This window comes from Chrysemys picta, chromosome 25 (genome assembly GCF_011386835.1).
Source record: "Chrysemys picta bellii isolate R12L10 chromosome 25, ASM1138683v2, whole genome shotgun sequence".
Lineage (NCBI taxonomy): Eukaryota > Metazoa > Chordata > Testudines > Emydidae > Chrysemys > Chrysemys picta.
The window spans coordinates 17026353-17053748 of record NC_088815.1 but is presented as its reverse complement, the minus strand read 5'-3'; the positions used below and the strand labels follow the sequence as shown (position 1 = coordinate 17053748).

Sequence of the window (27396 nt, the reverse complement as noted above, 5' to 3'; positions counted from 1 at the left end):
CCACGTTATATCAGGGTAGAGCTGTATATTTTTTGTAAGCTCTTTTTAGGGCCTGGCTCTCTCTGAACTACAAAAAATAGTTTATTCTGAAAATGACAGCATGTTGTGCTACATGTATACTCCATTACCGCATTACAGATCAGATCTGCTCAGGCTGTAAATCAAAACAAGACTTTTTTTTAAATATTTTATTGGCAAAAAAACCACTTCTGCTAAATTACAGTTCATCAGGATTTCCCTTTGTATCTTCTAAAGATTTAAACGAGACAAAACAAAACTTTTCCAACTTGCTCTTCAGTGTCTGAAAATCCTTATTTGGTCCTCTTTATTTCTCTCTTTCATATGAACAGTAACCCCAAGCAAAGTAATTCTGAAAGCAGATGGTAATGATATATTGCAGACTCAAGATGCAGTTCTCATCTCTCTCTCTCTCTTTCACCAGATTCAGATTCGAATGTGAAATGTACTATTTACCAAAAAAAAAAAAAAAAAATCAGTTGTGTGGCTTTTCATCTGTAGATCTAAAAACACTTCACTAAGGCTGAATAAACTAACAGCTGAAAGCCAAATGCTAGGACTGTGTTGCAAGTTGATGATTGTTTCATAGACACATTTTTTGGTACCTGGTATTTTTGTGTAACTGAAACACTTCATAGTATAAGACAGAAATCAGAAACTGAGTCTGGAGAGAAAAGTATAATTGAGTGTATGCTGAATAGTAGTATTTATGAATGGTAATTCAGTATAGTGTGTGACAGAGATCCAGTCATCCTTAACTTGGGCACACTTTATTTTATTTTCTGGTTTGGGGATAAGAATTTAAAATGCTGAAGTTTGAAGAATCTTATGATATAATTAAAATTTCTTTAATTTTAAAAGACTGTTTCTGTTGCAGTGTTGCCAACTCTTCCAAATCTATCATGAGTCTCTCAGTATTTTGTAAATCCCATCTCCTGGAGTCATGAGATTATGTGAGAATCTCCTCTCTCTCTCTCTCTTTATATATAAAATAAAATTTTCAAGCAAGTTTCTAGCACTCCTGGGTGTGGAGAAAAGTTGTAAAACATGGTCTGCGGTTCAATAAACAAAAGACAAATAAAAACCCAAAGCATTTTTTAACCTTGTTAATTTGGGGAGATGGGGGTTGACTCATGTTTTTTGAATGGTTAAGGTTGGGAATAGTGGCACTGACTGTCAGACAGGGAAGTTTTTAATTTGCAAGTGCTTGTAAACCATGTGCTTGTAAAGGGCCTCTGATAGAAAGTAAGGAGGATTTCCCTATGTATAACAAGGCTGCTGTTACCTGAGGAAATCAGGAGCTCGTACTATCATGTGCTGAAAATCTTCCACAGAGAGTCTGCCATCATTGTCTTGATCAGCTTCATCAATCACCTTATCACATACAAGACAAACCTCCTCTGGGGTAAGTTCATTTCGGGTCAGTTTGTTAACAGTTTTCTCCAAGTCTGATTTGCATATGTAATCATCATTGTTAAAATCTGTCAAAGGAAACAGAATTAATAAATTCAAAATTACAAGAGCTGTCCTCTACATGTCTCTCAGCCAGCACCACAGTGAAAAGCTGTGTGTGTGACTCATTACCAAATCCCAATACCTCTGAATAATGAGACTGCTAAATAGAATTTTAGAATTGTACACTCGCAATTTTTAATTTGCATTTATAAAATTACTTAAAAGGCACTGTAATGGGGCACCTGCCCCGCACCGGCCCTGAGAGGGTTAAAACCAGCCTAGGGAGGCTGAGGGGCAGGCAGCCAAAGGAGTGGCTGCAGGGGAAACAGCCTATTAGGGTGATTTCTGTAGATAATTAGGATGGTGGCTGGACCAGCCAGTCAGGGCTCAGCCGGCCCATATAAAAGGAAGCTACAGACCAGCGCCAGTAAGTCTGCTACAGGGGGCTCTTGATGGGTGGTCAGGACTTACAGCCTCCTTTCCCGCCCCACCCAGCCACTGAAGGAGCGGCCTGGCTGTGGACTGCCAAGCCACTGTGAGGAGTGGCTGGGCTCTTGTTGGAGAGAAGAAGGGGGGGAAAAACAGATGGTGATACAGCCAGAGGACTGTGGCACGAAGCAGATGGTGAGAGAAAGAAGCCGTAATAGGCCTGCAGGGAGAGGCAAGGGTGGGAGCTACCACCAACCGAGGGTGCACCCGCTGGGACAGAGCTAATTCCCAAAACACCCAGCAGGGGTGACCCTGTGACAGACACCCATCCACAAACTCTGCATACTCAATCATATAGATCCTAAATAGCTTCACCAGTACAGAGTTTACCATGGTGCCAGGCCCAGAGTCAGAAGGGGCCCCAGCCAGCCTGATACCCCGGCCGGCTGAGCCAGCCAGGAAAGCTGCCTCCACCTTTGCCCTGCCTCTTCCCACCCCTGCTCTGCCCCAGGCCTGGCCCCCCCTCAAGCTCCCTCACCTGAGCTACACGTCCCTGGGGATTGCAGCAGGGGTCAGGCCCGCCCTGCACTCACTGGGCGGTGGGAAGTGGAGCGCCCCTGCCCCAGCCTGCTCCACTCCACTGGCTCCTAACTACGCTGCTGGTGAATGCTGGGGGGATGATCCCCCCCTGCACCCCGAGCCTCAGAGTGTAGCAGGCTGGGGCCGGGTCACTCCACTTCCCACCGCTCTCTGAGTGCGGGGTTGGGCCCACCCTGCAATCACCGGGCAGCAGGAAGTGGAGCGACCTGGCCCCGATCCGCTCTGGCAGCTCGTGCTTGGGGGGTGGTTCTTCCCTGCCCCCCAAGCCTGGGGAGGAGATGGAACGGTGGGGAATGGGCATAGGATGGGGAAGAGAAGAGGAAGTGGGGGCTGGCGGAATGAGGTAGTGGGGAGGAAGGGGGTGGGGGGGAGAAGAAGGGGCAGTGGGGAAGGGGCATGGGATGGGGGAAGTAGGGGCCTAGCATGCAGCATCCCTTTGGCAGAAGCTGGGGTTCCCCTGTTAAGCAGGCCCATCGAACCCTCACCCTGACAAGCCCCACCTCCCCTACATCTGTACCATCCCGATGAGCCCCCCCCAGACACCCTCCCCATTGAGCCCCCAACCACCTGTACCTGGACCCCCACCCAAATGAGCCCCACCTCCCCTGCACCTAGACACTCCCATCCCCGCTGAGCCCCGAACACCTTCACCTGGACCCCTGCAGAATCCCATTGCTCCTGCACCTGGAACTCCACAATGAGCTTCTGTGCATCCAGATCTCCCACTAAGCCATCTGCACCCAGACTGCCCCACAGAGAACTCTCTTACCTCCACCTGGATCCCCCCACACCAAGTCCCTCTGGACTTGGATCCTGCTTCTGGGCTGAGCCTGCTCACCCCACACCTGGTGCGCCTGACACAGGGGCAGGGCCCCAGGGTGTTTCTGGGGCAGGCCTGGCCCTTGCACTGTGTCAGGGTCGGTTGCAGCCTCACTGCTGAGTCCCTGGGGGGATGGGGGGGAGGCTGCAGGGTAATCTGCCACCTCCACGCAACCAGTGGCCTGTGCTCCCCACTGCCATGTTGGAGCCTCCACATTTATTTGACATAAAATTTGCAGAATTTTAAAATATTATGCACAGATTTTTTAATTTTTTGGTGCAGAATCCCCGCAGGAATATGGGGTGCTGTGATGGTGGGACTGTGAGGAAGGTGGTGGGCAGTGGGGAGGTCTATGGGTAGGGGACGCTGGGTGAGCGGTGTGGTGTGCAGGGTGCTGTGCAGTTGTGGTGAGAGGCCAGCGGGGGAGGTCTCTGGGAGGGGTGGGGGCTGGGCATAGAGATCTGTGGTGGAGGTCTCTGAGCAAGGGGGCGCTGGGCATAAGAGTGGGGCATTGGGCAGGGGGCCGGTGTGGTGCGGGCCTGCCCTGAAGGGGAAGGGACATGCTGGCAGCACAGGGCTGGGCAGGCCAGTGTGCATTTGGCAGCCGCAGGTTTGTAAACAGTGCCCTCCTGCTAGGCTGCGCAGAGCGGGACTGCTCCCGCCACACTGTGCCTCATTGCCCCCAGCCCTACCTTCACTCTGGAGACTGACCATCCTGCCCCCCTGTACCTTGCCCCATGGAGGCCCAGAAATATGTCTGGGGCTGGGCCCACAAAAAGTTAATCCGTCCCTGAGCTTCACCCCCTAACAAAATCCCCACATAATCAGAATAGCAAACTAATATTAATGAACTAAATGAATAATAAAGCACAGTTAAAGGAACTGTCTGATTTCCTTCCCGCCCCCATGCTGAGTCACTTCCACTTAAGAGTGCAAAAACTGAACTTGCTGTTCTGTTTGTATTGCGTAATAGATTGTTCGGCTTTTGTTGAAATTGAAAGAAAATTCAACTGAAAACAATATTACAAGAAAGACTAAACTACTCCTGTTCTTAAAATTGCCCTATGAGAAACTCTGATATAAGGCAAGGCTTTTCAAAGGACCCCATTGGAACTGGGGCAGGCAGAACTTTTCCAATCAGCCTAATAGTTTTTTCTTAAATGCTGCTTCCTCTAATCATGAGGATTGGAGATGAAATAACTGCTTTGGATGAAGCACCAGGAATTCTCCAGCAGATGTCAGACTCTGATCAGTTGCACCCTCCAATCCCAGTAAAACCAGATCAGAGCCACTCAAGTGCTTAATTAAAGAAAATTTTAAAAGGGGAAGGAGAAATACCAGGAGAATCTAACAAGAAAGGATTAAATGGCAAGACAAAACTAATTAAAAATGTGTATGTGCCAGAGGATGTAGGACCTGCCAACTTGTTTTATGGTAAGAAAAATTTAAAAGTGACAACCTAGCTATCTGCATCCAGCAGAGATGGAAACTCAGTATATGCAGCAGGAGAATGGGAGCCAGCTACTATAGAAAGGAACCATGGAACAGATCAAAAGTTGATCATCATATTTAATCTAAAGAGAGAAATCCCTGGGGGTTTTGACATACCAGCATTGGAGACATTCCTGGTGGATGGGAACTCCCAGAGGTAAGTAGGAAACGAGTCATGTCTTCCACTCTCCTCCATAGCTCCCCACCCCCTCAATGGGATTTCTGGTCAAAGACACCACTGTTAAATGTTATTGAAATCTTACATGGATGGGTTAAAGTAATCTACCATACGAGATGCATGGATGGCCAGGAAGTGCATATCTGAACATGCCAATTAAGCCAGTCAGGGACCCAGAAGTCCTGGACATAGCAAAGTAGTTGGTACTGGATAGCAAGTACTGATGTCAGATTGACCCGAGTAGTCAAAGGACAGAATTGTTTTCATAATATGTAGGTTATGTAACTAAGCTAAAAAGGTCATATCTAGTTTAGCTTATGAGAAGTGTAAATCTTGATATGTTAAGCAAACTGGTTCTTTTAATTCCATTTCCTCTGTTTTTAAATCAATCTTGATTTTGGTCATGATTATTCGTCACGAACGATTACTGGTGATCACTCATGATTACTAGGTAATGTCACACAGTCCATAGAGAAAAGAAAACCTTGTAACTGCTAAGGCGTGGTGCTGCTGATTGAAGAATTTATAGAACCTACATGTCCTTCTCAGGCTTGGGCTACAGTTTACCAGTATAACTCTTTCAATTAGGGGTGTGTCTTTTGTTTCCAGACACTCTTATACCGTTAAATAGTAAAAGCCTTAGGTTATGTGTACGTTGTCCCGCAGTTCAGCCCATGGGGATGTGCACAACAAAGTCCTGCACTGTAACTCCCCTGTGTGGACATTGTGGGTGCAAACAATAAGTTTCCTAGTAGCCCTGTTTGAAGAGGATTATGTTAACGTGAACTAGGAACATTTTAGTTCATGCCTGCAGCAGCCACACAGGGGAATTACAGCACAGAACTTTGATGCATATTGCTGTTCACACGCCTGTAGTCCAAACTTTGAGGTAGTATACACAAGCAACTAATCTGGACAGACTTATACTGGTATAAAGCTGACTTATACCATTATGGCTGTTCCCCTTCTTTTACGGGAACAAGTTATGCTGCTATAAGCACTTTTATATTGCTATAACTGTGTCTCTGGAGAGACGAGGGGTTGGGGGGAGGGAATACATTTTAACTACACTAGTATAGGTTTCCAAAAGGGCCTATATGGGATAAGTACAAAGTGTATTCAAACAAACTGGGGGGGAGGGATATCTCAGTGATTTGAGCATTGGCCTGCTAAACCCAGGGTTGTGAGTTCAATCCTTGAGGGGGCCACTTGGGGATCTGGGGCAAAATCAGTACTTGGTCCTGCTAGTGAAGGCAGGGGGCTGGACTCAATGACCTTTCAAGTTCCCTTCTAATTCTAGGAGATGGGATATCTCCATTAATTAAACTTCTTGAAATGGAGGTTGTGCATTACCACCATGGTCAGTTCTCAAAGTTTCAGGCCTCAGCAAATTCTTTAGGTTCTGTTATGAACCCTCCAATAAGAATATAAGAATGGCCGTACTGGATCAGACCAAAGGTCCATCTAGCCCAGTATCCTGTCTACTGACAGTGGCCAATGCCAGGTGCCCCAGGGAGAGTGAACCCAACAAGTAATGATCAAGTGATCTCTCTCCTGCCATCCATCTCCACCCTCTGACAAACAGAGTCTAGGGACACCATTCCTTACCCATCCTAGCTAATAGCCATTAATGGACTTAACCTCCATGAATTTATCCAGTTCTCTTTTAAACCCTGTTATAGTCCTAGCCTTCACAACCTCCTCAGGTAAGGAGTTCCACAAGTTGACTGTGCGCTGTGTGAAGAAGAACTTTTGTTTGTTTTAAACCTGCTGCCTATTAATTTCATTTGGTGACCCCTAGTTCTTGTATTATTGGAATAAGTAAATAACTTTTCCTTATCTACTTTCTCCACATCACTCATGATTTTATATACCTCTATCATATCCCCCCTTAGTCTCCTCTTTTCCAAGGTGAAAAGTCCTAGTCTCTTTAATCTCTCCTCATATGGGACCCGTTCCAAACCCCTAATCATTTTAGTTGCCCTTCTCTGAACCTTTTCTAGTGCCAGTATATCTTTTTTGAGATGAGGAGACCACATCTGTACGCAGTATTCAAGATGTGGGCGTACCATCGATTTATATAAGTGCAATAATATATTCTCCGTCTTATTCTCTATCCTCTTTAATGATTCCTAACATCCTGTTTGCTTTTTTGACCGCCTCTGCAGACTGCGTGGACATCTTCAGAGAACTATCCACGATGACTCCAAGATCTTTTTCCTGATTTGTTGTAGCTAAATTAGCCCCCATCATATTGTATGTATAGTTGGGGTTATTTTTTCCAATGTGCATTTTGAAGTTCTTCACAGTCTGCTTTGGTCTTAACTATCTTAACCTCTCGAGGTCCCTTCCAGTCCTAGAATCTATGAATCTTGAGCAGTTTAGTATCATCTGCAAACTTTGCCACCTCACTTTTTACCCCTTTCTCCAGATCATTATGAATAAGTTGAATAGGATTGGTCCTAGGACTGACCCTAGGGGGAACACCACTAGTTACCCCTCTCCATTCTGAGAATTTACCATTAATTCCTACCTTTTGTTCCCTGTCTTTTAACCAGTTCTCAATCCATGAAAGGATTCTCTTTTATCCCATGACAACTTAATTTACATAAGAGCCTTTAGTGAGGGACCTTGTCAAAGGCTTTCTGGAAATCTAAGTACACTATGTCCACTGGATCCCCCTTATCCACATGTTTGTTGACCCCTTCAAAGAACTCTAATAGATTAGTAAGAAACGATTTCCCTTTACAGAAACCATGTTGACTTTTGCCCAACAATTTATGTTCTTCTATGTGTTTCGACTAGTTTGCCCGGTACTGACGTTAGACTTACCGGTCTGTAATTGCCGGGATCACCTCTAGAGCCCTTTTAAAATATTGGCGTTACATTAGCTATCTTCCAGTTGTTGGGTACAGAAGCCAATTTAAAGGACAGGTTACAAACCCTAGTTAATAGTTCTGCAATTTCACATTTGAGTTCTTTCAGAACTCTTGGGTGAATGCCATCTGGTCCCGGTGAGTTGTTAATGTTAAGTTTATCAATAACTGAGGGCAGCTCAACAGAAGTTTGAGGCTTGGTCTACACTAGGAACGTACGTCAGTATAACTATGTCACTCAGCCATATGGAAAATCCACATCCCTGCACAACATAGTTGTACCAACATCCACTCACCCCCCTGCTGTAGACAGCATTGCATCGATGGGAAGGCTTCTCCTGCTGACATAGCTACCGCCTCTTGGGGAGGTAGAGTACTTACACCAACATGAGATGCTCACCCATTGGTGCGGGTAGCATCTTCACTGAAGTTTTCACTCTTCACAGAGTTGTACATGTAGACATGCCCTAAGAGAGATGACCCCCTTGGCTGTGATGATGAGGGCCATCTAAGTCCCAAAGTACATACACAGACCCAACTGAGATGGCAGTTTGCAGTGCATATCTTAAGTGCTCTTGCATCAAGGAACCTTGAGTCAAATACAGCACCAGGATTACCTCCAAACTTTACTATCTATGCCTGTTTCACTCACCATAAATTTTAAAGGCATAATAAGCTTTGAGGTCTCTGGGAGCCATTTCACTCAGGACTGAAAACATGTCCAAAAAGTCATCTAAAGTCATGTTGCCCTCTCCATCCTCTGAGAAAACTTCTGCTATCCGTTGACGGAATGGATTGTCCTGTGGAACAGGGATGCAGGATAAGACGGGTCAGTCTTTACTATCATTTGTGTCAAGGCATTTGACGGACTCAGTAGTAGCCCAGCTCTAGTTTTGCCCCCTCTTTATTTTAACCCAGGTGTGGCAGACAAACACCCCCTTGCTCTGCTACTCTTTTAGGTACTGAGGCTGACTCAGAGACCAGCTTCAGCCTTCTCTACTCTACATGGTGCTTCAAAATGTTTTCAAAGAAAACTACTGGAAGCTTCCAGAAGGATGTTGGAATTAGAGAGCTATTTGCTAGGGAGCCAGGATTCAGATATCTTTCAGCCTCCTGGTAATTAGTACAGGATGAATTATTTAGCCGAAGAGGAGGAAAGTGAAATGTGGCTCCCCATTTAGCATCTGTGTTCCTTGGACTGTACCTTCAGCTCTGCCATGCTGCCAATGAGTTCATAGGGAAGCTTCACATCTGGTTTATCTATGTAGCTGAGTGGGACCAGCTGTGGGGCCAGGTCTCGGTATCTGTAAAACAGTCTGGAAAGGGAAGGAAAGGCTCATTTAGGGCTCAGTATACTCATGGCTCTAATAACAATGTCTGTCTTTTCAATATTGCTCTTTATACTTCACATCATTTAGCAGGGTGGTTACATTTAAATGTCACGTAGTATGCTTGATGAAGGGAGAAACATAGTGTGAAATATACTTCCTATATTATATATTAACCAGAAAAGTTATTTTCAGTGTTACATAAAAAAGAAGGGGGTGAAAAGGTCTGCTCAAGAACTAGGCAGTTGTACTATGGGAAACAGAACGACAGAAGCAGTTTTCTAACGTTATTTAGTAATTTACTAGTGCCTCAGTTATGCTTCCACCTCACTTCTGCTAGTCTGACATTGCTCTATCAGCAGCCATTTTTTACATGATTGTGTTACTGAGAGGAACAGCCTTCAAAGTTCTCAATGCTCTAAAACTAATCCAGCTAAAATTCCACACTGGAGAAAATAAAATAACATAAAACAGTATTTCTAATTATCTGGATTATTACTACTAAGCCAGCAGCCTACAATTGTCCACCCCTCATCCCCCCACCCCCCAATATCCACCACAGGCACCTTAGCGCTTTGCTGACACTCAGTGTAGACTTTCATCTTGAGAGACCAGAGCGTGCTCCCTCACACTCTCATGCACCTTCCATGGCCTGCCTATTTTAATCCCCAACCTCTAATCTTTCTAGCCTGCTAGTCCTTTTCTCTAGGTTCTCTCTTTTGTCTCCACCCCCTTGCCTCTTCCCTGATTATTTATTATTTGTATTACCATGGCAGCTAGGAGCCTCAGTCATGGACCAGGATACAATTGTGATAGGTGCTGTACAAACAGCACAAAAAGACACTCTGCCCCAAACAGTTTACAGTCTAAGTTGGCTGCCACCTGTCATGCAGCTGGCTCATGAATGTTTTAGAGGCTGATAAAGAAATTGGCCAGAATGGCAGGAATCACATTGCTCGTCTAAGAACTGAAAATTGTCAGATGTTGCAGCTAACTGCCCTGCCAGCAGTTTAGGATTCCAGACACTGATTTGCAAACATATTTGCAACACATTGAAATTTCAGCTGTTTCTTCAGGAGGTCCCATGCAATGTGGTAAGAGGACACTTAGCTCAGCAAACTAGGAACATGGTCTCTTTGTGTCTCTTATTAAACTAATTCATCTGCCAGCCTTAGTAAATGATCGAATGGCCATTCACATACAGCAAATCCTGATCTTCCTACCCTATAGAGTTGGTGTGACCTCCAGTGCACCAGATGCAGTTCAGCTGACTGGGGAAGGCAGGCCAGGAGGCTGGAATCCCCTCAGAGGATACACAGCCCCTTCAGACTAGGAGCCTCCTTCTGGTGGGGTGCCAGCTGGGGGAGCAGGAGGTGGCTCTGCTACTGCACTGTCCTTCCTGGAGAGAGAATCTAACTAGGATAGAAACTACAGTACTGCAATCTTTAGATGGCTCTGTAACAGCTGCAGAATGGCTCTCCTGCTGCTCTGAAGCCTCTAGGAAAGGATTCCTCCAGCCCCATCCCTATACAATTCCCCTGGTCAAGTCCCTGTGCTTGAAATGGGGTTTGCCCCCCATTGCAGCAATATAACAGGCTCAGTGCCTTGTCAGATTGAAAAGATTTCTATTTTCATGAGTCATAGAAGGGCAAATTAAGCCAAACCCTGTCTCAGTTCAACTCTATCTGACTAAACCTAGGAACAAAACTGGGTCAGATCTCTGGGCTCTAGTCTGCTTTCACTCTGCTTTTCTCAGATGGATTCTAAGGGAAAGGGAAGCTTGTAGGTGTTCTGCACAGTTTTTCCCCCTGTGCCTGCAGTGGCACCTCAATCTGTGTTTTAGTTTCTTGAACAGTCCTTGTTCTCCGCAGGTCCTTGTTCCCTGGATAGAGGAAGTTAATAAAGGCAAGAGATGGCCAACTTCTTTTTACTAAAAACAAAGGAAAAAATAACAAAACAACCCTCCCCACACACACACACACTTTTTGTCTTTTAAGTCCTTCTCAAGATATTAGTCACCAGTAGCCTTTTCCATGTACCTCTGCTTCCCAGTTAGCCACCCAGGCATTAGTACCCCTGCTTGAAGGCTGCCTTACTTGGCAAGTGTATCCCCAGTTTATGGCCAAAAGAGCTGCCTCATATCCACATGCATAATCCATACTGGGATATATGTGGGCAAATGCTGCTCATGGCTCTGTGCGACCATGAATTCTGAGTGAAGCTCTTTTTAGTGATCCCCTCCTAGTGAACAAGGTGATGCAGAGGAGAGAGGGAAGAGCTGCTGGGTTAGAAAAGAGCTGTAAAGTACTGCACCGCATTTTATAAACTAATTCTACAGACAATCTTCTCTGTAATATTTCATTCCAGCTCCCATTGAAGTCAAGGCCTCTTATTGTGGTTTTAAATATGGATTTAGGTGCCTAAATGAAGGCACACAACTTTAAACATTTTGGATGTAATAATGACTCATAGATTTTTAAGGTCAGAAGGGACCACTGTGATGCAAATAAGTGATCTTCAAAAGATCTCAGGAGAATTAAGAATGGGGTGCAATAATGGAAATATTTTATGCCTACCTTGCCTTTGAAATGAGCAGGCCTTTTCCCCCTGCAAAAACAAACAAGCAAACCCAAAGGTGCTAGGAATAGAGAACACCTCCAGGACCACCTAGACTACCCAGTGGTAGGAGTGTCCTCTACCCTAATCTCTTAGGCTTCCTTAGATACCTACTAAAATTTCCCTTGCTTTTTTCTCAGCTTTAAGGTTTAAAAAAATGGGCTTGTTGTACCCGTCAAATGTGGGACTTCATCCTGCCTTTTGTTGCCCACCCAAACCTCCCACTGATTTTGTTAGGACTCAGAGCTAAAAAAGGGAGAAGATCTATAAAATGACCTCAAAAAGTGTTCATTTTTCTCAGTGCTGCTTACTTCTATTCTTGCACTAGACTGAGGAGACCATTCACAGTTGTCACCAATTAAAATGGTATCAAACAATGGGACAGAATTTTCTAAAGGGTTTCCTATCAATAATAAATGCCTTATTCATGATATAATTATGGGCTTGGCCTCTATTCAATACACAAAGACACAAACAGCTTAGGTTTAATTTATTACAGATGTTCACTTAATTTGCATTTTGTGCTGCACAGCACTCATAAACAGCGACTAGGGTGGGCAGCAATAGGAGATCACAGTCTGCTGTAGAAGGGCACTCTACTTTCCAAAGGAATTGGCACACTGATGTTGTGCAGTGACAACCTAAGAAAGGGGCAGGTGCTGGAAGTGTTTCTGCTGATTAATTTGCTGCATGGTAAATGAGAACCAAAAGCTGATTTTCCAATGCAAACGGTTATCCACCACATCAGCAGAATACACTACTATTGTGTGCCAGCACCTGCAAAAGTACACTGTGGTACCACTAGGAGAGGAGACCAGGTTCAGGTTGCCAATTAGACTTTTGATCTCTCAGCCAATGAGGCATATAATGTATTACAAAAATCACTAAGCCCTTCCTCCTCACCCCCTTGTGCCCAGGTGACTAAAGATCAAATTAATTGGCCAATTCATGTACCACTTACTGGGAAGAGGTCCTAAAATTTCTGGAAATGAGCGATTCAGGTTAACCCAGGCCTTGTGCTCCAACGAGGCACCAGGCTTCAAAATATCACCACAGCTTTTCACATATAAAGTTCCAGTGGGTGACATCATGTTGTCTCAGCAAAAGCTTTTAGGCTACTTTGATGCTGGCATGATTACTGTGGAATCATTTTTGTGAAATAATTTAATCCCTAATCTTGTTTCATGGGACTTGGGGCTTGCAAAAAAGTCTCAGGAAAATATCATAAATGCAGCTGTAAAAAGTGACAGAAAACAATAGATGCTCTGGAGACAGCACTATATTGTCAGGACAAAATTAAAAGCTTTCACTTTAGCTTTTGCTCTGTTTTAATAGACAAAATGAGCCAACAAAAATCATGGAAAAGAGCATATTACAGGGTCAAAGCAGAATGATTTCAAAGCTAGAACAATCCTGCGTTTGTAAAGAGATGAAACAGAGGCTCTAATTACATTTTTATAAATCTAAGAAATTATAGTTACCATTAAAAAAACTAAATCTGCATGGCACTAAATATGTCTTAGGTTACACTATAAAGACAATAGAACTACTGGGAAAATATTTAATCAAGTAGATGGCATATGCCAAGGGTAGCAATATTCTGTGTATCACTTGTTATAAAACAAGATAGTGGGACATGGGGCCCTCTGGCAGAGTATTTAGTGAAATACTTAGATGTAACTTGTTATAGTGTTTTGGGTGGAAGTGGCTGGCATGTTAATTGAATTATAGATTTTTGTCTTAACTAAAGACATTGAACATGATTTTTCTGCATGTGTTTATACACTTTGCGGTTATCTATGACAATGACGCCATATTAAATCCTACTTAAAACATATTAAAAAGATTACTAAAATCACTAGATGAATGGCCTGACTTTATTATAATCTCCTTATAGTTTTACAGACAAAAAATATAGACGCACCTCAGAATTTCTTTCCTTGTAAAGAATGTGCAGTCCTGTAAAATATGGAAAGATATAAAATGTGGTGGTGAATTTTTTTTTTTTTTTAAACACACGCTGGCCCAAACTCTTTTCTGTTGTAAACATACTGACTTCACTGGATTTACATTAATGATGAAGTTGGCCCAAGCTTTATAAACTTTCTGTTTACAATTATAGAGTAATGTTTGACAGTTTCTTCTCACATAAAAAAAGGTAAAGGGGTATTAAACAGCCATAAACCATTTACTCTAAAGACTTCGGACACCATTTGATAGTCCTGTTTAGTGCCATATAACTAAGTGCTGGAGATTGCTTTAAAACAACCTGCCATTATCCTGCATTGTGTCTAATTTGTCTTTTGTTTGTTCTTACCTGATATGCATCCAGCTGCTCTGGAGTGAAAATGGTTTGTTTATTGCCCATTTCTGTTTCTGAATCCTGATTCTTGTCCCATTGCTCTTTCCCCTTAAGTTACCTGTACAGGAAGGCTGAATATTGAGATATGAAAAGCTGCAACAATGAGGTTCAGACAGAGCGGAGGATCAGGTAACCACCTTCCCTGCTTCATGGATTTCAGAATCATAATAGGAGCATTTCATCAAATCTTTAGTCTGAATACATAAGACTCTCATACAGCATCATTCACCTGCTTCCTGTGTGCTCTGCAGAGACTCATATTACAGCATTTAACAAACAACTAACACAATTTCTATCCCTTGTCTCTGAACTAGATAGGGGACTGTGTGGATTTTAGTTTTATGTTTCTAGCAAGTAAATTCACATACCTAATGACTGCTAGGAACTCTCTTTCTTCCTTCAACATTCAGCAACTCACTCTAAAAAAGAATCACAGTGAGTATGGTTTTTCATAGATTCATAGATTCTAGAACTGGAGGTCATCGAGTCCAGTCCCCTGCCCACATGGCAGGACCAAATACTGTCTAGACCATCCCTGATAGACATTTATCTAACCTACTCTTAAATATCTTCAGAGATGGAGATTCCACAACCTCCCTAGGCAATTTATTCCAGTGTTTAACCACCCTGACAGTTAGGAACTTTTTCCTAATGTCAAACCTAGACCTCCCTTGCTGCAGTTTAAACCCTTTGCTTCTTGTTCTATCCTGAGAGGCTAAGGTGAACAAGTTTTCTCCCTCCTTCTTATGACACCCTTTTAGATACCTGAAAACTGCTATCATGTTCCCTCTCAGTCTTCTCTTTTCCAAACTAAACAAACCCAATTCTTTCAGCCTTCCTTCTTAGGTCATGTTCTCCAGACCTTTAATCATTCTTGTTGCTCTTCTCTGGACCCTTTCCAATTTCTCCACATCTTTCTTGAAATGCGGTGCCCAGAACTGGACACAATACTCCAGCTGAGGCCTAACCAGAGCAGAATAGAGCGGAAGAATGACTTCTCGTGTCTTGCTCACAACACACCTGTTAATACATCCCAGAATCATGTTAGCTTTTTTTGCAACAGCATCACACTGTTGACTCATATTTAGCTTGTGGTCCACTATAACCCCTAGATCCCTTTCTGCCGTACTCCTTCCTAGACAGTCTCTTCCCATTCTGTATGTGTGAAACTGATTTTTTCTTCTTAAGTAGAGCACTTTGCATTTGTCTTTGTTAAACTTCATCCTGCTTAACTCAGACCATTTCTCCAATTTGTCCAGATCATTTTGAATTATGACCCTGTTGCAATCCCTCCCAGTTTGGTATCACCCGCAAACTTAATAAGTGTACTTTCTATGCCAATATCTAAGTCGTTAATGAAGATATTGAACAGAGGCAGTCCCAAAACAGACCCCTGTGGAACCCCACTTGTTATGCCTTTCCAGCAGGATTGGGAACCATTAATAACAACTCTCTGAGTACGGTTATCCAGCCAGTTATGCACCCATCTTATAGTAGCCCCATCTAAATTGTATTTGCCTAGTTTATCGATAAGAATATCATGCGAGACCATATCAAATGCCTCACTAAAGTCTAAGTATATCACATCCACCGCTTCTCCCTTATCCTCAAGACTCGTTATCCTATCAAAGAAAGCTATCAGATTGGTTTGACATGATTTGTTCTTTACAAATCCATGCTGGCTGTTCCCTATCACCTTACCACATTCCAAGTGTTTGCAGATGATTTCCTTAATTACTTGCTCCATTATCTTCCCTGGCACAGAAGTTAAACTAACTGGTCTGTAGTTTCCTGGGTTGTTTTTATTTCCCTTTTTATAGATGGGCACTATATTTGCCCTTTTCCAGTCTTATGGAATCTCTCCCGTCTCCCATGATTTCCCAAAGATAATAGCTAGAGGCTCAGATACCTCCTCTATTAGCTCCTTGAGTATTCTAGGATGCATTTCATCAGGCCCTGGTGACTTGCAGGCATCTAACTTTTCTAAGTGATTTTTAACTTGTTCTTTTTTTATTTTATCTGCTAAACCTACCCCCTTCCCATTAGCATTCACTATGTTAGGCATTCCTTCAGACTTCTCAGTGAAGACTGAAACAAAGAAGTCATTAAGCATCTCTGCCATTTCCAAGTTTCCTGTTACTGTTTCTCCCTCCTCACTGAGCAGTGGGCCTACCCTGTCCTTGGTCTTCCTCTTGCTTCTAATGTATTGATAAAAAGTATTCTTGTTTCCCTTTATTCCTATAGCTAGTTTGAGCTCATTTTGTGCCTTTGCCTTTCTAATCTTGCCCCTGCATTCCTGTGTTGTTTGCCTATATTCATCCTTTGTAATCTGTGCTAGTTTCCATTTTTTATGACTCCTTTTTATTGGTCCCGAGTCCTTTTCTTGATGTTCATTATAATACACATTCTGCACCATATGCTAATATTATACTGTATTTTTGACTGTGTACAGCAGCAATACTATACTCAATCTCTCTCTCTCTCTCTCTTTTTAACATCCATCCCGTGCCAATGTTGGCACACAATGCAGAAACCATTCCTCTGTCATTTACTGCTGTTTCTTTCCATTTGCTCTATGGTATTGAGATTGACTATTCTGCCCTCATTGCTAAGGTGTCTCTTCTGTGTCCTCATTTCTCACACCAGTTGGTTTCCAGTTGACACCTTCATGTGTTAGTCTGTTTTGGATTCAAGTCTGAATCTGGATTACATGACCCAAAAATGCCAAGTGCCCACTTCTGATTCTAGTGGAAATGACGGACATCTCTACATAATTAGTAAAAAGAAGAACAGGAGGACTTGTGGCACCTTAGAGACTAACAAATTTATTAGAGCATAAGCTTTCGTGGACTACAGCCCACTTCTTCGGATGCATATAGAATGGAACATATATTGAGGAGATATATATACACACATACAGAGAGCATAAACAGGTGGGAGTTGTCTTACCACCTCTGAGAGGCCAATTAATTAAGAGAAAAAAAACTTTTGAAGTGATAATCAAGCTAGCCGAGTACAGACAGACAGTTAGATAACAAGTGTGAGAATACTTACAAGGGGAGATAGATTTAATGTTTGTAATGGCTCAACCATTCCCAGTCCTTATTTAAACCGGAGTTGATTGTGTCTAGTTTGCATATCAATTCTAGCTCAGCAGTTTCTCGTTGGAGTCTGTTTTTGAAGTTTTTCTGTTGTAATATAGCCACCCGCAGGTCTGTCACTGAATGACCAGACAGGTTAAAGTGTTCTCCCACTGGTTTTTGAGTATTTTGATTCCTGATGTCAGATTTGTGTCCATTAATTCTTTTGCGTAGAGACTGTCCGGTTTGGCCAATGTACATGGCAGAGGGGCATTGCTGGCACATGATGGCATATATCACATTGGTAGATGTGCAGGTGAACGAGCCCCTGATGGTATGGCTGATGTGATTAGGTCCTATGATGATGTCACTGGAATAGATATGTGGACAGAGTTGACATCGGGGTTTGTTACAAGGATAGGTTCCTGGGTTAGTGGTTTTGTTCAGTGATGTGTGGTTGCTGGTGAGTATTTGCTTTAGGTTGGGGGGTTGTCTGTAAGCGAGGACAGGTCTGTCTCCCAAGATCTGTGAGAGTAAAGGATCATCTTTCAGGATAGGTTGTAGATCTCTGATGATGCGCTGGAGAGGTTTTAGTTGGGGGCTGAAGGTGACAGCTAGTGGTGTTCTGTTATTTTCTTTGTTGGGCCTGTCTTGTAGGAGGTGACTTCTGGGTACTCGTCTGGCTCTGTCAATCTGTTTTTTCACTTCAGCAGGTGGGTATTGTAGTTTTAAGAATGCTTGATAGAGATCTTGTAGGTGCTTGTCTCTATCCGAGGGATTGGAGCAAATGCGGTTATATCTTAGAGCTTGGCTGTAGACAATGGATCGTGTGGTGTGTCCTGGATGGAAGCTGGAGGCATGTAGGTAAGTGTAGCGGTCAGTAGGTTTCCGGTATAGGGTGGTATTTATGTGACCATCGCTTATTAGCACAGTAGTGTCCAGGAAATGGACCGCTTGTGTGGATTGATCTAGGCTGAGGTTGATGGTGGGATGGAAATTATTGAAATCATGGTGAAATTCCTCAAGGGCTTCTTTTCCATGGGTCCAGATGATGAAGATGTCATCAATGTAGCGCAAGTAGAGTAGGGGCGTTAGGGGACGAGAGCTAAGGAAGCGTTGTTCTAAGTCAGCCATAAAAATGTTGGCATATTGTGGGGCCATGCGGGTACCCATAGCAGTGCCGCTGACTTGAAGGTATATATTGTCCCCAAATGTGAAATAGTTGTGGGTGAGGACAAAATCACAAAGTTCAGCCACCAGGTTAGCTGTGACATTATCAGGGATACTGTTCCTGATAGCTTGTAGTCCATCTTTGTGTGGAATATTGGTGTAGAGGGCTTCTACGTCCATAGTGGCCAGGATGGTGTTTTCTGGAAGATCACCGATGGATTGTAGTTTCCTCAGGAAGTCAGTGGTGTCTCGAAGATAGCTGGGAGTGCTGGTAGCGTAGGGTCTGAGGAGAGAGTCTACATAACCAGACAAGCCTGATGTTAGGGTGCCAATGCCTGAGATGATGGGGCGTCCAGGATATCCAGGTTTATGGATCTTGGGTAGCAAATAGAATACCCCTGGTCGGGGTTCTAGGCATGTGTCTGTACAGATTTGTTCCTGTGCTTTGTCAGGGAGTTTTTTTAGCAGATGGTGTAGTTTCTTTAGGTAATCCTCAGTGGGATCAGAGGATAATGGCCTGTAGAATGTGGTGTTAGAGAGCTGTCTAGCAGCCTCCTGGTCATATTCCAATTTATTCATGATGACGACAGCACCTCCTTTGTCAGCCTTTTTGATTATGATGTCAGGGTTGTTTCTGAGGCTGTAGATGGCGTTGTGTTCTGCATGGCTGAGGTTATGTGGCAAGTGATGTTGCTTTTCCACAATTTCAGCCTTTGCACGTCGACGGAAGCACTCTATGTAGAAATCCAGTCTGTTGTTTCGACCGTCCGGAGGAGTCCACGCAGAATCCTTTTTTTTGTAGTGCTGGTAGGGAGGATTCTGTGGGTTAGTATGTTGTTCAGAGGTATGTTACATGCCACAAGCAGCCACAACAGTAGTTCCCTTAACCCACCCAGCAATATTGTTAATCTTTCCAGCTATACTCTTAGCCCAGCAGAAGAGTCTGTCCTATCTCGGGGCCTCTCCTTTTGTCCCTCCAGACCCATGAATATGATACAGTTCTGCGGTGACCTAGAATCCTACTTTCGACGTCTCCGACTCAAAGAATATTTCCAACATACCTCTGAACAACATACTAACCCACAGAATCCTCCCTACCAGCACTACAAAAAAAAGGATTCTGCGTGGACTCCTCCGGACGGTCGAAACAACAGACTGGATTTCTACATAGAGTGCTTCCGTCGACGTGCAAAGGCTGAAATTGTGGAAAAGCAACATCACTTGCCACATAACCTCAGCCATGCAGAACACAACGCCATCTACAGCCTCAGAAACAACCCTGACATCATAATCAAAAAGGCTGACAAAGGAGGTGCTGTCGTCATCATGAATAAATTGGAATATGACCAGGAGGCTGCTAGACAGCTCTCTAACACCACATTCTACAGGCCATTATCCTCTGATCCCACTGAGGATTACCTAAAGAAACTACACCATCTGCTAAAAAAACTCCCTGACAAAGCACAGGAACAAATCTGTACAGACACATGCCTAGAACCCCGACCAGGGGTATTCTATTTGCTACCCAAGATCCATAAACCTGGATATCCTGGACGCCCCATCATCTCAGGCATTGGCACCCTAACATCAGGCTTGTCTGGTTATGTAGACTCTCTCCTCAGACCCTACGCTACCAGCACTCCCAGCTATCTTCGAGACACCACTGACTTCCTGAGGAAACTACAATCCATCGGTGATCTTCCAGAAAACACCATCCTGGCCACTATGGACGTAGAAGCCCTCTACACCAATATTCCACACAAAGATGGACTACAAGCTATCAGGAACAGTATCCCTGATAATGTCACAGCTAACCTGGTGGCTGAACTTTGTGATTTTGTCCTCACCCACAACTATTTCACATTTGGGGACAATATATACCTTCAAGTCAGCGGCACTGCTATGGGTACCCGCATGGCCCCACAATATGCCAACATTTTTATGGCTGACTTAGAACAACGCTTCCTTAGCTCTCGTCCCCTAACGCCCCTACTCTACTTGCGCTACATTGATGACATCTTCATCATCTGGACCCATGGAAAAGAAGCCCTTGAGGAATTTCACCATGATTTCAATAATTTCCATCCCACCATCAACCTCAGCCTAGATCAATCCACACAAGCGGTCCATTTCCTGGACACTACTGTGCTAATAAGCGATGGTCACATAAATACCACCCTATACCGGAAACCTACTGACCGCTACACTTACCTACATGCCTCCAGCTTCCATCCAGGACACACCACACGATCCATTGTCTACAGCCAAGCTCTAAGATATAACCGCATTTGCTCCAATCCCTCGGATAGAGACAAGCACCTACAAGATCTCTATCAAGCATTCTTAAAACTACAATACCCACCTGCTGAAGTGAAAAAACAGATTGACAGAGCCAGACGAGTACCCAGAAGTCACCTCCTACAAGACAGGCCCAACAAAGAAAATAACAGAACACCACTAGCTGTCACCTTCAGCCCCCAACTAAAACCTCTCCAGCGCATCATCAGAGATCTACAACCTATCCTGAAAGATGATCCTTTACTCTCACAGATCTTGGGAGACAGACCTGTCCTCGCTTACAGACAACCCCCCAACCTAAAGCAAATACTCACCAGCAACCACACATCACTGAACAAAACCACTAACCCAGGAACCTATCCTTGTAACAAACCCCGATGTCAACTCTGTCCACATATCTATTCCAGTGACATCATCATAGGACCTAATCACATCAGCCATACCATCAGGGGCTCGTTCACCTGCACATCTACCAATGTGATATATGCCATCATGTGCCAGCAATGCCCCTCTGCCATGTACATTGGCCAAACCGGACAGTCTCTACGCAAAAGAATTAATGGACACAAATCTGACATCAGGAATCAAAATACTCAAAAACCAGTGGGAGAACACTTTAACCTGTCTGGTCATTCAGTGACAGACCTGCGGGTGGCTATATTACAACAGAAAAACTTCAAAAACAGACTCCAACGAGAAACTGCTGAGCTAGAATTGATATGCAAACTAGACACAATCAACTCCGGTTTAAATAAGGACTGGGAATGGTTGAGCCATTACAAACATTAAATCTATCTCCCCTTGTAAGTATTCTCACACTTGTTATCTAACTGTCTGTCTGTACTCGGCTAGCTTGATTATCACTTCAAAAGTTTTTTTTCTCTTAATTAATTGGCCTCTCAGAGGTGGTAAGACAACTCCCACCTGTTTATGCTCTCTGTATGTGTGTATATATATCTCCTCAATATATGTTCCATTCTATATGCATCCGAAGAAGTGGGCTGTAGTCCACGAAAGCTTATGCTCTAATAAATTTGTTAGTCTCTAAGGTGCCACAAGTCCTCCTGTTCTTCTTTTTGCGGATACAGACTAACACGGCTGTTACTCTGAAACCTTACATAATTAGTGTCTTTCAATTGAGGTATTGCCAACCTCAAGCATTCAACAGTCATGAGTCAGGCCCCAAAAATCATGAGATTTTGGGGGGGGGGGAGGGGAAATGATTGGCAGAGGCACTGGAACAATGTGTATAGTGGGGGCACTGAGAGCCATTGAACCAAACTGTAAACCCTGTATATAATGGAAACCACTTAAATTCAGGGGGTGCTGCAGCACCCCCTGCAGTCCTAGTTTCAGCACCTATGAAGTTTGGGGGTTTTCTTATTTGCCTTTGGTTTCTGAGCCTTTGGGTTCGTTTGCTTCATGTTTTCAAGCTTTTTTCCTGAAACCATCAGGGCTAGAAACTTACTTGTCTTAAAAATAATCAAAGCTGAGATTTTCACGTTACCTCCTGATTCCAACAGCTGGGACTTTAAGAAAAACACCAAATATTATGAAACTTGCAATAAAATTGTGAGAGGTGACAACTGTCAGGACAAAACGAAAAGATGGCGCTTTAGTTTCTGCTTGGCTCTAACAGACAAACAAAATGAGGGCAACGAAAGCCAAGGCAGCCAGTATGTTAGTGTCAAAGCCGAATGATTTCAATGCTAGAACAGCCCTGCGTGGGTAAGGAGACAAAAGTGATTTTAAACCAGAAGAAACAGATCCTCTCCACCAGCGCCCTAGCTCTCACCGCTCCCTCCCAGCGCTATGCTGTTGTGTTGGCGCCAGCCCGTGGCGGTCGCAGTCCGAGCGCCTTCCCCTTTCCCCAGCCGGGCTCAGTGAGGCCAGACTCCAGAGGGGAGGCCAGGGAGGGGTTGGTTTTTCCTGCTTTGTGCACTGCAGAAAGCTCCGCTTGGGGTGAGGTTTTTCCCGGGGCCGGGGAGTTGTTGTGATGGTCACGGTGCTTACAGTGGAAAAGCTACCCGTGCACTACACAACACTCCTAGGGTCATCCCGGGGGGAGGCCCCGTCCCGCTCACGGGGCGGCGGCTGCTGACAGCAAAACTAGAGCCCTCACGCCCCCCGGCTCCCACGCGCTGCCCGGCTCACTGGGCGGGGGGCGGGGTCAGCCCCAGCCCATTGCCGCGAGGGAAGAGGCGGGGACTGTGCGACTCGCGGGCAGGAGCCCTAGCTCCACCCTTAAGCTGTTGCCCCGCCCACCGGGCCCCGTTCCGCGATGTGTAACCCGGAAGCGCTCGTGCGCCTGGCCTAGGCCCTGGCGCGGGATGGCGGATTATGAGAGTGTCCAGCGCGCGCCGCTGCGGCTGAAGGGGAGCGGTGCGACCGCGGCGCTTGGGAAGCGGTGAGCTGCTCGGGTTTGTCAGTGGGGCTCCCGGCCTCTGGTGGGGGTGGTTCACTGTCGGGTGGGCTCCCTTGGCCTCTTCTCTGAAGCCTCCTGGTCTGTTTTGCTCCAGGAAGAAGAAGAAGGCGGCTAAGGACAAAAGCAAAATCCTGGAGCAGATCGTGAGCAGTAAGAAGCAAGAGGAGGAGAAGAAGCGGGCTCTGGACAAGCGGACCCCTGCACAACTTGCCTATGAGAAGATGCAAGAGAAAAGGGTATGGGGCCAGCTCCTTCTGAGCAGTGCTGGGGGGCGGGCAGGGGTGGGAGAGTAATGGCTGAGGTGTGTTTGGCCTAAGTGCAACTTGCTTTTACTTTAGACTTGCCTAAAGGATATTTATGTAGCTTGCCCCAAGGCGAAGGTCAAATCTAAGTTGTGAAATGCAGACTCAGTGTGTTATGTTCACACATGCAAAAAATGAAGTATCACAGCACTGTGTTTCTATGTTCAATTTTTAGCAAATGGAAAGAATACTGAAGAAAGCCTCCAAAACACATAAACAAAGAGTTGAAGTAAGCAATGTTCCCTTTAATTTTTTACATTCATGTGTGGAATCAATTTTGTTATGTGCACCAACATGGAGGTGATATGTGGTGGGGGTGGGGCCGAGGGATTCAGAGTGTGGGAGGGGTCTGGGGGGTGGGGCTGGGGATGATGGGTTTGGGGTGCAGGCTGCCCTGAGGCTGTGGTGGGGACAGAGGACTCCCCCAGGCCTCTCTTGCTGCAGCAGCTCTGGCCGGGCTGGGGGAGAGGTGCCTCTTCCCAGCTGTGGCAACTCCTCATCTTTGGCCCAAAGACTACTACTGTTTTTTTTCAGATATGGACTTTATTTAGTTTCCTGAAGATTTGACTACTGCAGTGTCCTCTGTGCAGGCCTGTATGTTACATTGACCCAGAAACTTAAACTGGTACAAAATACAGCCACATGCTTAGTAAACAGAATCCCTAGCTTGGGAGCACAGTGAGATGGTAAAACTTGAAGATGATACAGTGATTTAGGTTCCTCAAATCTAGAGAAGACTGAAGAATTTCATAAGGACCTAATAAACTAGGTGAATGGGCCGTACAATGGGCTATGGAATTCAATATTGATAAATGCAAGGTGTAATGCATATGGTACCCATTGCTGGGTTCTAAATGAACTATTAAGTAAGGGGGAAAAGTAATCTGTGTTGGTGTATATATAAAGTAAATGATTGGAAATATAGAAACTAGTGGCACATCTTCACCTGAAATACTGTGTTCAGTTCTTGTCACCCTGTCATCCAATCTCAAAATACATAGCAGACGTAGAAGGGACTCTAGAGCAGAATTGGGCAAACTTTTTGGCCTGAGGGCCACAGCTGGGTATGGAGATTATATGGTGGGCCATGAATGCTCACAAAATTAACAATTCAGAAACTTGATTTAATAAAGATACATTTTAGTGGAAATAAACATAAAACCTTACTTACTATTATAAATATACCATCATAACAACATATTCTGATAATTAAACTAAATTTACCACCTTTCCATGCCCTTTCTCTCTAGCCTGAATTTGTCGGGCGTCAGCTTCCAGTCATTGGAACTCATTGAGATTCACCAGCCTCCTGCTCTCAGAAATCTCCTCCCACATAGGTCCCAACAGCCCACAGCTTTGAAAACCACCACTGAGCACTTACCTAAGCCAACAAGTAGCAGGCACATGGGCTTGCACATTCCAGGCTCTGATGGCGCTTTTGGGTTGTGCAGCCGGAGTAACATGCGTGCCCTCACGCCTGTCAGACAGGTCCTGAACACGCGGGAGCACTGGGCGGGCAGAGCGGGGCAAGCCCCCACCCCCAGCTGGAGCGCTGAAGCGGAGCAATGGAGCTCAAGGGTCAGATTAAAAGGTTTTACGGGCTGGACGCGGGCCATAGTTTGCCCACCCCTGCGCAAGAGACAAGCAACAGAAATAGAGGCATTAAGAGACTTGTATATGAGGAGACAAATGGAGGATTAGGACTGTCCTTGTTTTGGAGAGAAGACAAGGATATTTGTGAGGTATATAAAATAGGTGGTATAGAAAGGTAAATGTGTTATTTCTATGTAATCTTTTTAAATACAGGAGAAGAGGAATAGTGAATGAAATTGAAAGGCAACAGATTTACAACTGATAAAAGAAAATTAATCTGTGTAGCTCACAACCACAACTTATTGAAGTCAAGAGTTTTTACCAGGATCCAATAAAGGATTAGCCACCTATAAGGATTTCTTAAATGATACAAGGTCAAAAGCTAACCACTTGATGGGAAATTAGGTAGAAACTTTCTTTCTGGGCATTGTATTCCATAACTGTCCATTGTGGGGTTTCTTGCCCCTTTCTCTGAAGCATCTGTTCATTCCCTCTAAAGCACCTGGCATTGGCCACTGTTGGAAGACAGAATACTGGGCTAGATGGACCATTGGTCTGACCCAGTATGGCTGCTCTTATGTTTTTATCTGGTACTGGCAGACAGTATACTATATCAGTTATGCTAATGGTTTGATTTGGAATTGCCAAGTATAAACATGGTGGAGGAAATAGCAAGGTCAGGTATGTCAGTAATATATATCTTAAAATACTCTTTTTTTTTTGTTTGTTTTCCTCCTAGGATTTCAACAGACACTTGGATGCTCTGACTGAACATTATGACATTCCCAAAGTTAGCTGGACTAAGTGAATGTCTTCCCTTCCACAGTTTTGGATTCTGAGTAGGCTTTTTATTCAAAGGAAATGACTGTGCAAATCTCTGCTCTCCGAGTTGGATATTTTATTAACGTTATATAAACACTTGCATCCTGACACTTTTTCATTGTTCATTTAAAACTATGTTCATAGCACAGCCATCTTCTTGAACTACTAGTTAAGGCCCTGAGCCTCCACTCAGGTGCAAGGATATGGATCCTTTGCAGAGCTCTCTGCAGGATCAGGGCCAAAGGTAGTTCATGCTTATTGGAGAAATTTATCTAGTAATTGTTCTAACATTATCTGGTAGATAACCTCTTCTCTTTTTTCCTTTGAAAGGAGAACTTTGACAGTGTCCTACATAATAAACTTCATTTATGAATTCAAGGGATTATGTCATTTGTCTACATCTAGAATTACTCTTAAATATTTCCTTGTTGCATCCTAAAACCCTTCTTAAACTGCTTGTAATTCTTCAAAATAACTATAGACCTAGAACTACAAATGAGAAATGCTTATTTACAAGCTTTTTTCTGTGATTGGATTACATATGCAAGGGGGAATGGTGGCACCTAGATGGTACAGTGGCAGTTATCAGCCTTACCCTGCTGAACTGATTCATATTTACAGTTCTTTAGTCCCTCATTCTGTTCTGGAAGAACACTAAGTGCCATTCTTGGTTAAGATTTTAACATATTTAATTATGAAAACAATTAAAATATTGCTCAATTAATATTAATCTTGGGAGTTAGAACATAAGAACGGCCGTACTGGTCAGACCAAAGGTCCATCCAGCCCAGATTCCTGTCTGACAGGTGCCCCAGAGGGAGTGAACCTAACTATGCTTTGAGTATGGTCTTTCAACTTGTTATGCACCCACCTTATAGTAATTTCATCTAAATAGCATTTCCCTAGTTTGCTCATGGCAATGTCATGTGGGTCTGTGGCAAGTCTTGCTAAAATCAAGAAATACCATATCTGCTTCCTCACACTAACTAGACCAGTAACCCTGTCAAAGAAAGAAGGAGAATTCACTAATTGATACAGACAGGACAAAAGGGTGAAGGTTAGAGAGGTTAAAAAGAAAAAGTAGATAAAAGCACTCTAGTTAAAAGTGGTGAACAAAAGCAGAACTGACCTAGGTTCATCTGTGGGTCAGCATGTGCCACTCAAAGGACATGGGGTGGCAGGAACACCTGCTTCCTCCCCTAAAACGGCTTATGCCACACAGTGGGAAGTGCAGGTCTAGGCCTGGGGCACGGCGGCCCTTCTGGGAAGCAGCAAGACAACAGCCTGTTCCTGATGCGAGGCCCTGCCCACCACAGCGCTGTCCTGCGAGTCTGTTCCATCAGCTCTCTATGGTTCCGGTCAGGCTGATGCGCCACTATGCTCATTCCACCATTACTCACTTTCCTCTCCTCTGTGTAGGGTGACCAGACAGCAAGTGTGAAAAAGCGGGACATGGGCTGGGGGGGTAATAGGAGCCTATATCAGAAAAAGACCCCCAAATCCGGACATCTGGTCACCCTACCTCTGTGGTTA

General features: G+C 44.3%; 2 protein-coding genes across 5 annotated transcripts; one reads left to right on the top strand and one right to left on the bottom strand.

Moving 5' to 3' along the window:
* On the bottom strand, positions 1 to 27305 carry CIB3 (calcium and integrin binding family member 3). Of its 4 annotated transcripts, none has more exons than XM_065578108.1 (9): positions 26993 to 27305; positions 24830 to 25077; positions 14542 to 14592; positions 14129 to 14244; positions 13736 to 13770; positions 9072 to 9183; positions 8520 to 8667; positions 1304 to 1499; positions 1 to 466 (listed from the first exon to the last, which is right to left on the bottom strand). In XM_065578108.1, exons 4-9 carry the CDS (start codon positions 14177 to 14179, stop codon positions 445 to 447), a joined length of 564 nt encoding a protein of 187 aa, XP_065434180.1. In that variant the 5' UTR covers positions 14180 to 14244; positions 14542 to 14592; positions 24830 to 25077; positions 26993 to 27305; the 3' UTR covers positions 1 to 444. The 4 variants fall into 4 exon arrangements, with proteins under 4 accessions (XP_065434180.1, XP_065434181.1, XP_005279107.1 ...); XM_065578109.1 differs by having other exon boundaries at positions 14129 to 14231; XM_005279050.5 differs by lacking the exons at positions 24830 to 25077; positions 26993 to 27305 and adding an exon at positions 22517 to 22836.
* On the top strand, positions 22994 to 26241 carry FAM32A (family with sequence similarity 32 member A). Its single transcript, XM_005279057.5, has 4 exons — positions 22994 to 23128; positions 23241 to 23382; positions 23624 to 23677; positions 25781 to 26241. The coding sequence occupies exons 1-4, from the start codon at positions 23052 to 23054 to the stop codon at positions 25847 to 25849; spliced, it is 342 nt and encodes a 113-aa protein (XP_005279114.1). The 5' UTR covers positions 22994 to 23051; the 3' UTR covers positions 25850 to 26241.
* Positions 27306 to 27396: the final 91 nt, after the last annotated feature.

Bases quoted from the DNA above. Each gene is read 5' to 3' on its own strand.
- FAM32A (XM_005279057.5), top strand. From the start codon at position 23,052: ATGGCGGATTATGAGAGTGTCCAGCGCGCGCCGCTGCGGCTGAAGGGG. The intron at 23,383-23,623 runs GTATGGGGCCAG...TTCAATTTTTAG, and splicing joins AGAAGATGCAAGAGAAAAGG to CAAATGGAAAGAATACTGAA. The intron at 23,678-25,780 runs GTAAGCAATGTT...TTTTCCTCCTAG, and splicing joins CACATAAACAAAGAGTTGAA to GATTTCAACAGACACTTGGA.
- CIB3 (XM_065578108.1), bottom strand. From the start codon at position 14,179: ATGGGCAATAAACAAACCATTTTCACTCCAGAGCAGCTGGATGCATAT. The intron at 13,771-14,128 runs GTAAGAACAAAC...CATATTTTACAG, and splicing joins AGCAGCTGGATGCATATCAG to GACTGCACATTCTTTACAAG. The intron at 1,500-8,519 runs GTGAGTGAAACA...TTCCTTTGACAG, and splicing joins TTATGCCTTTAAAATTTATG to ATTTTAACAATGATGATTAC.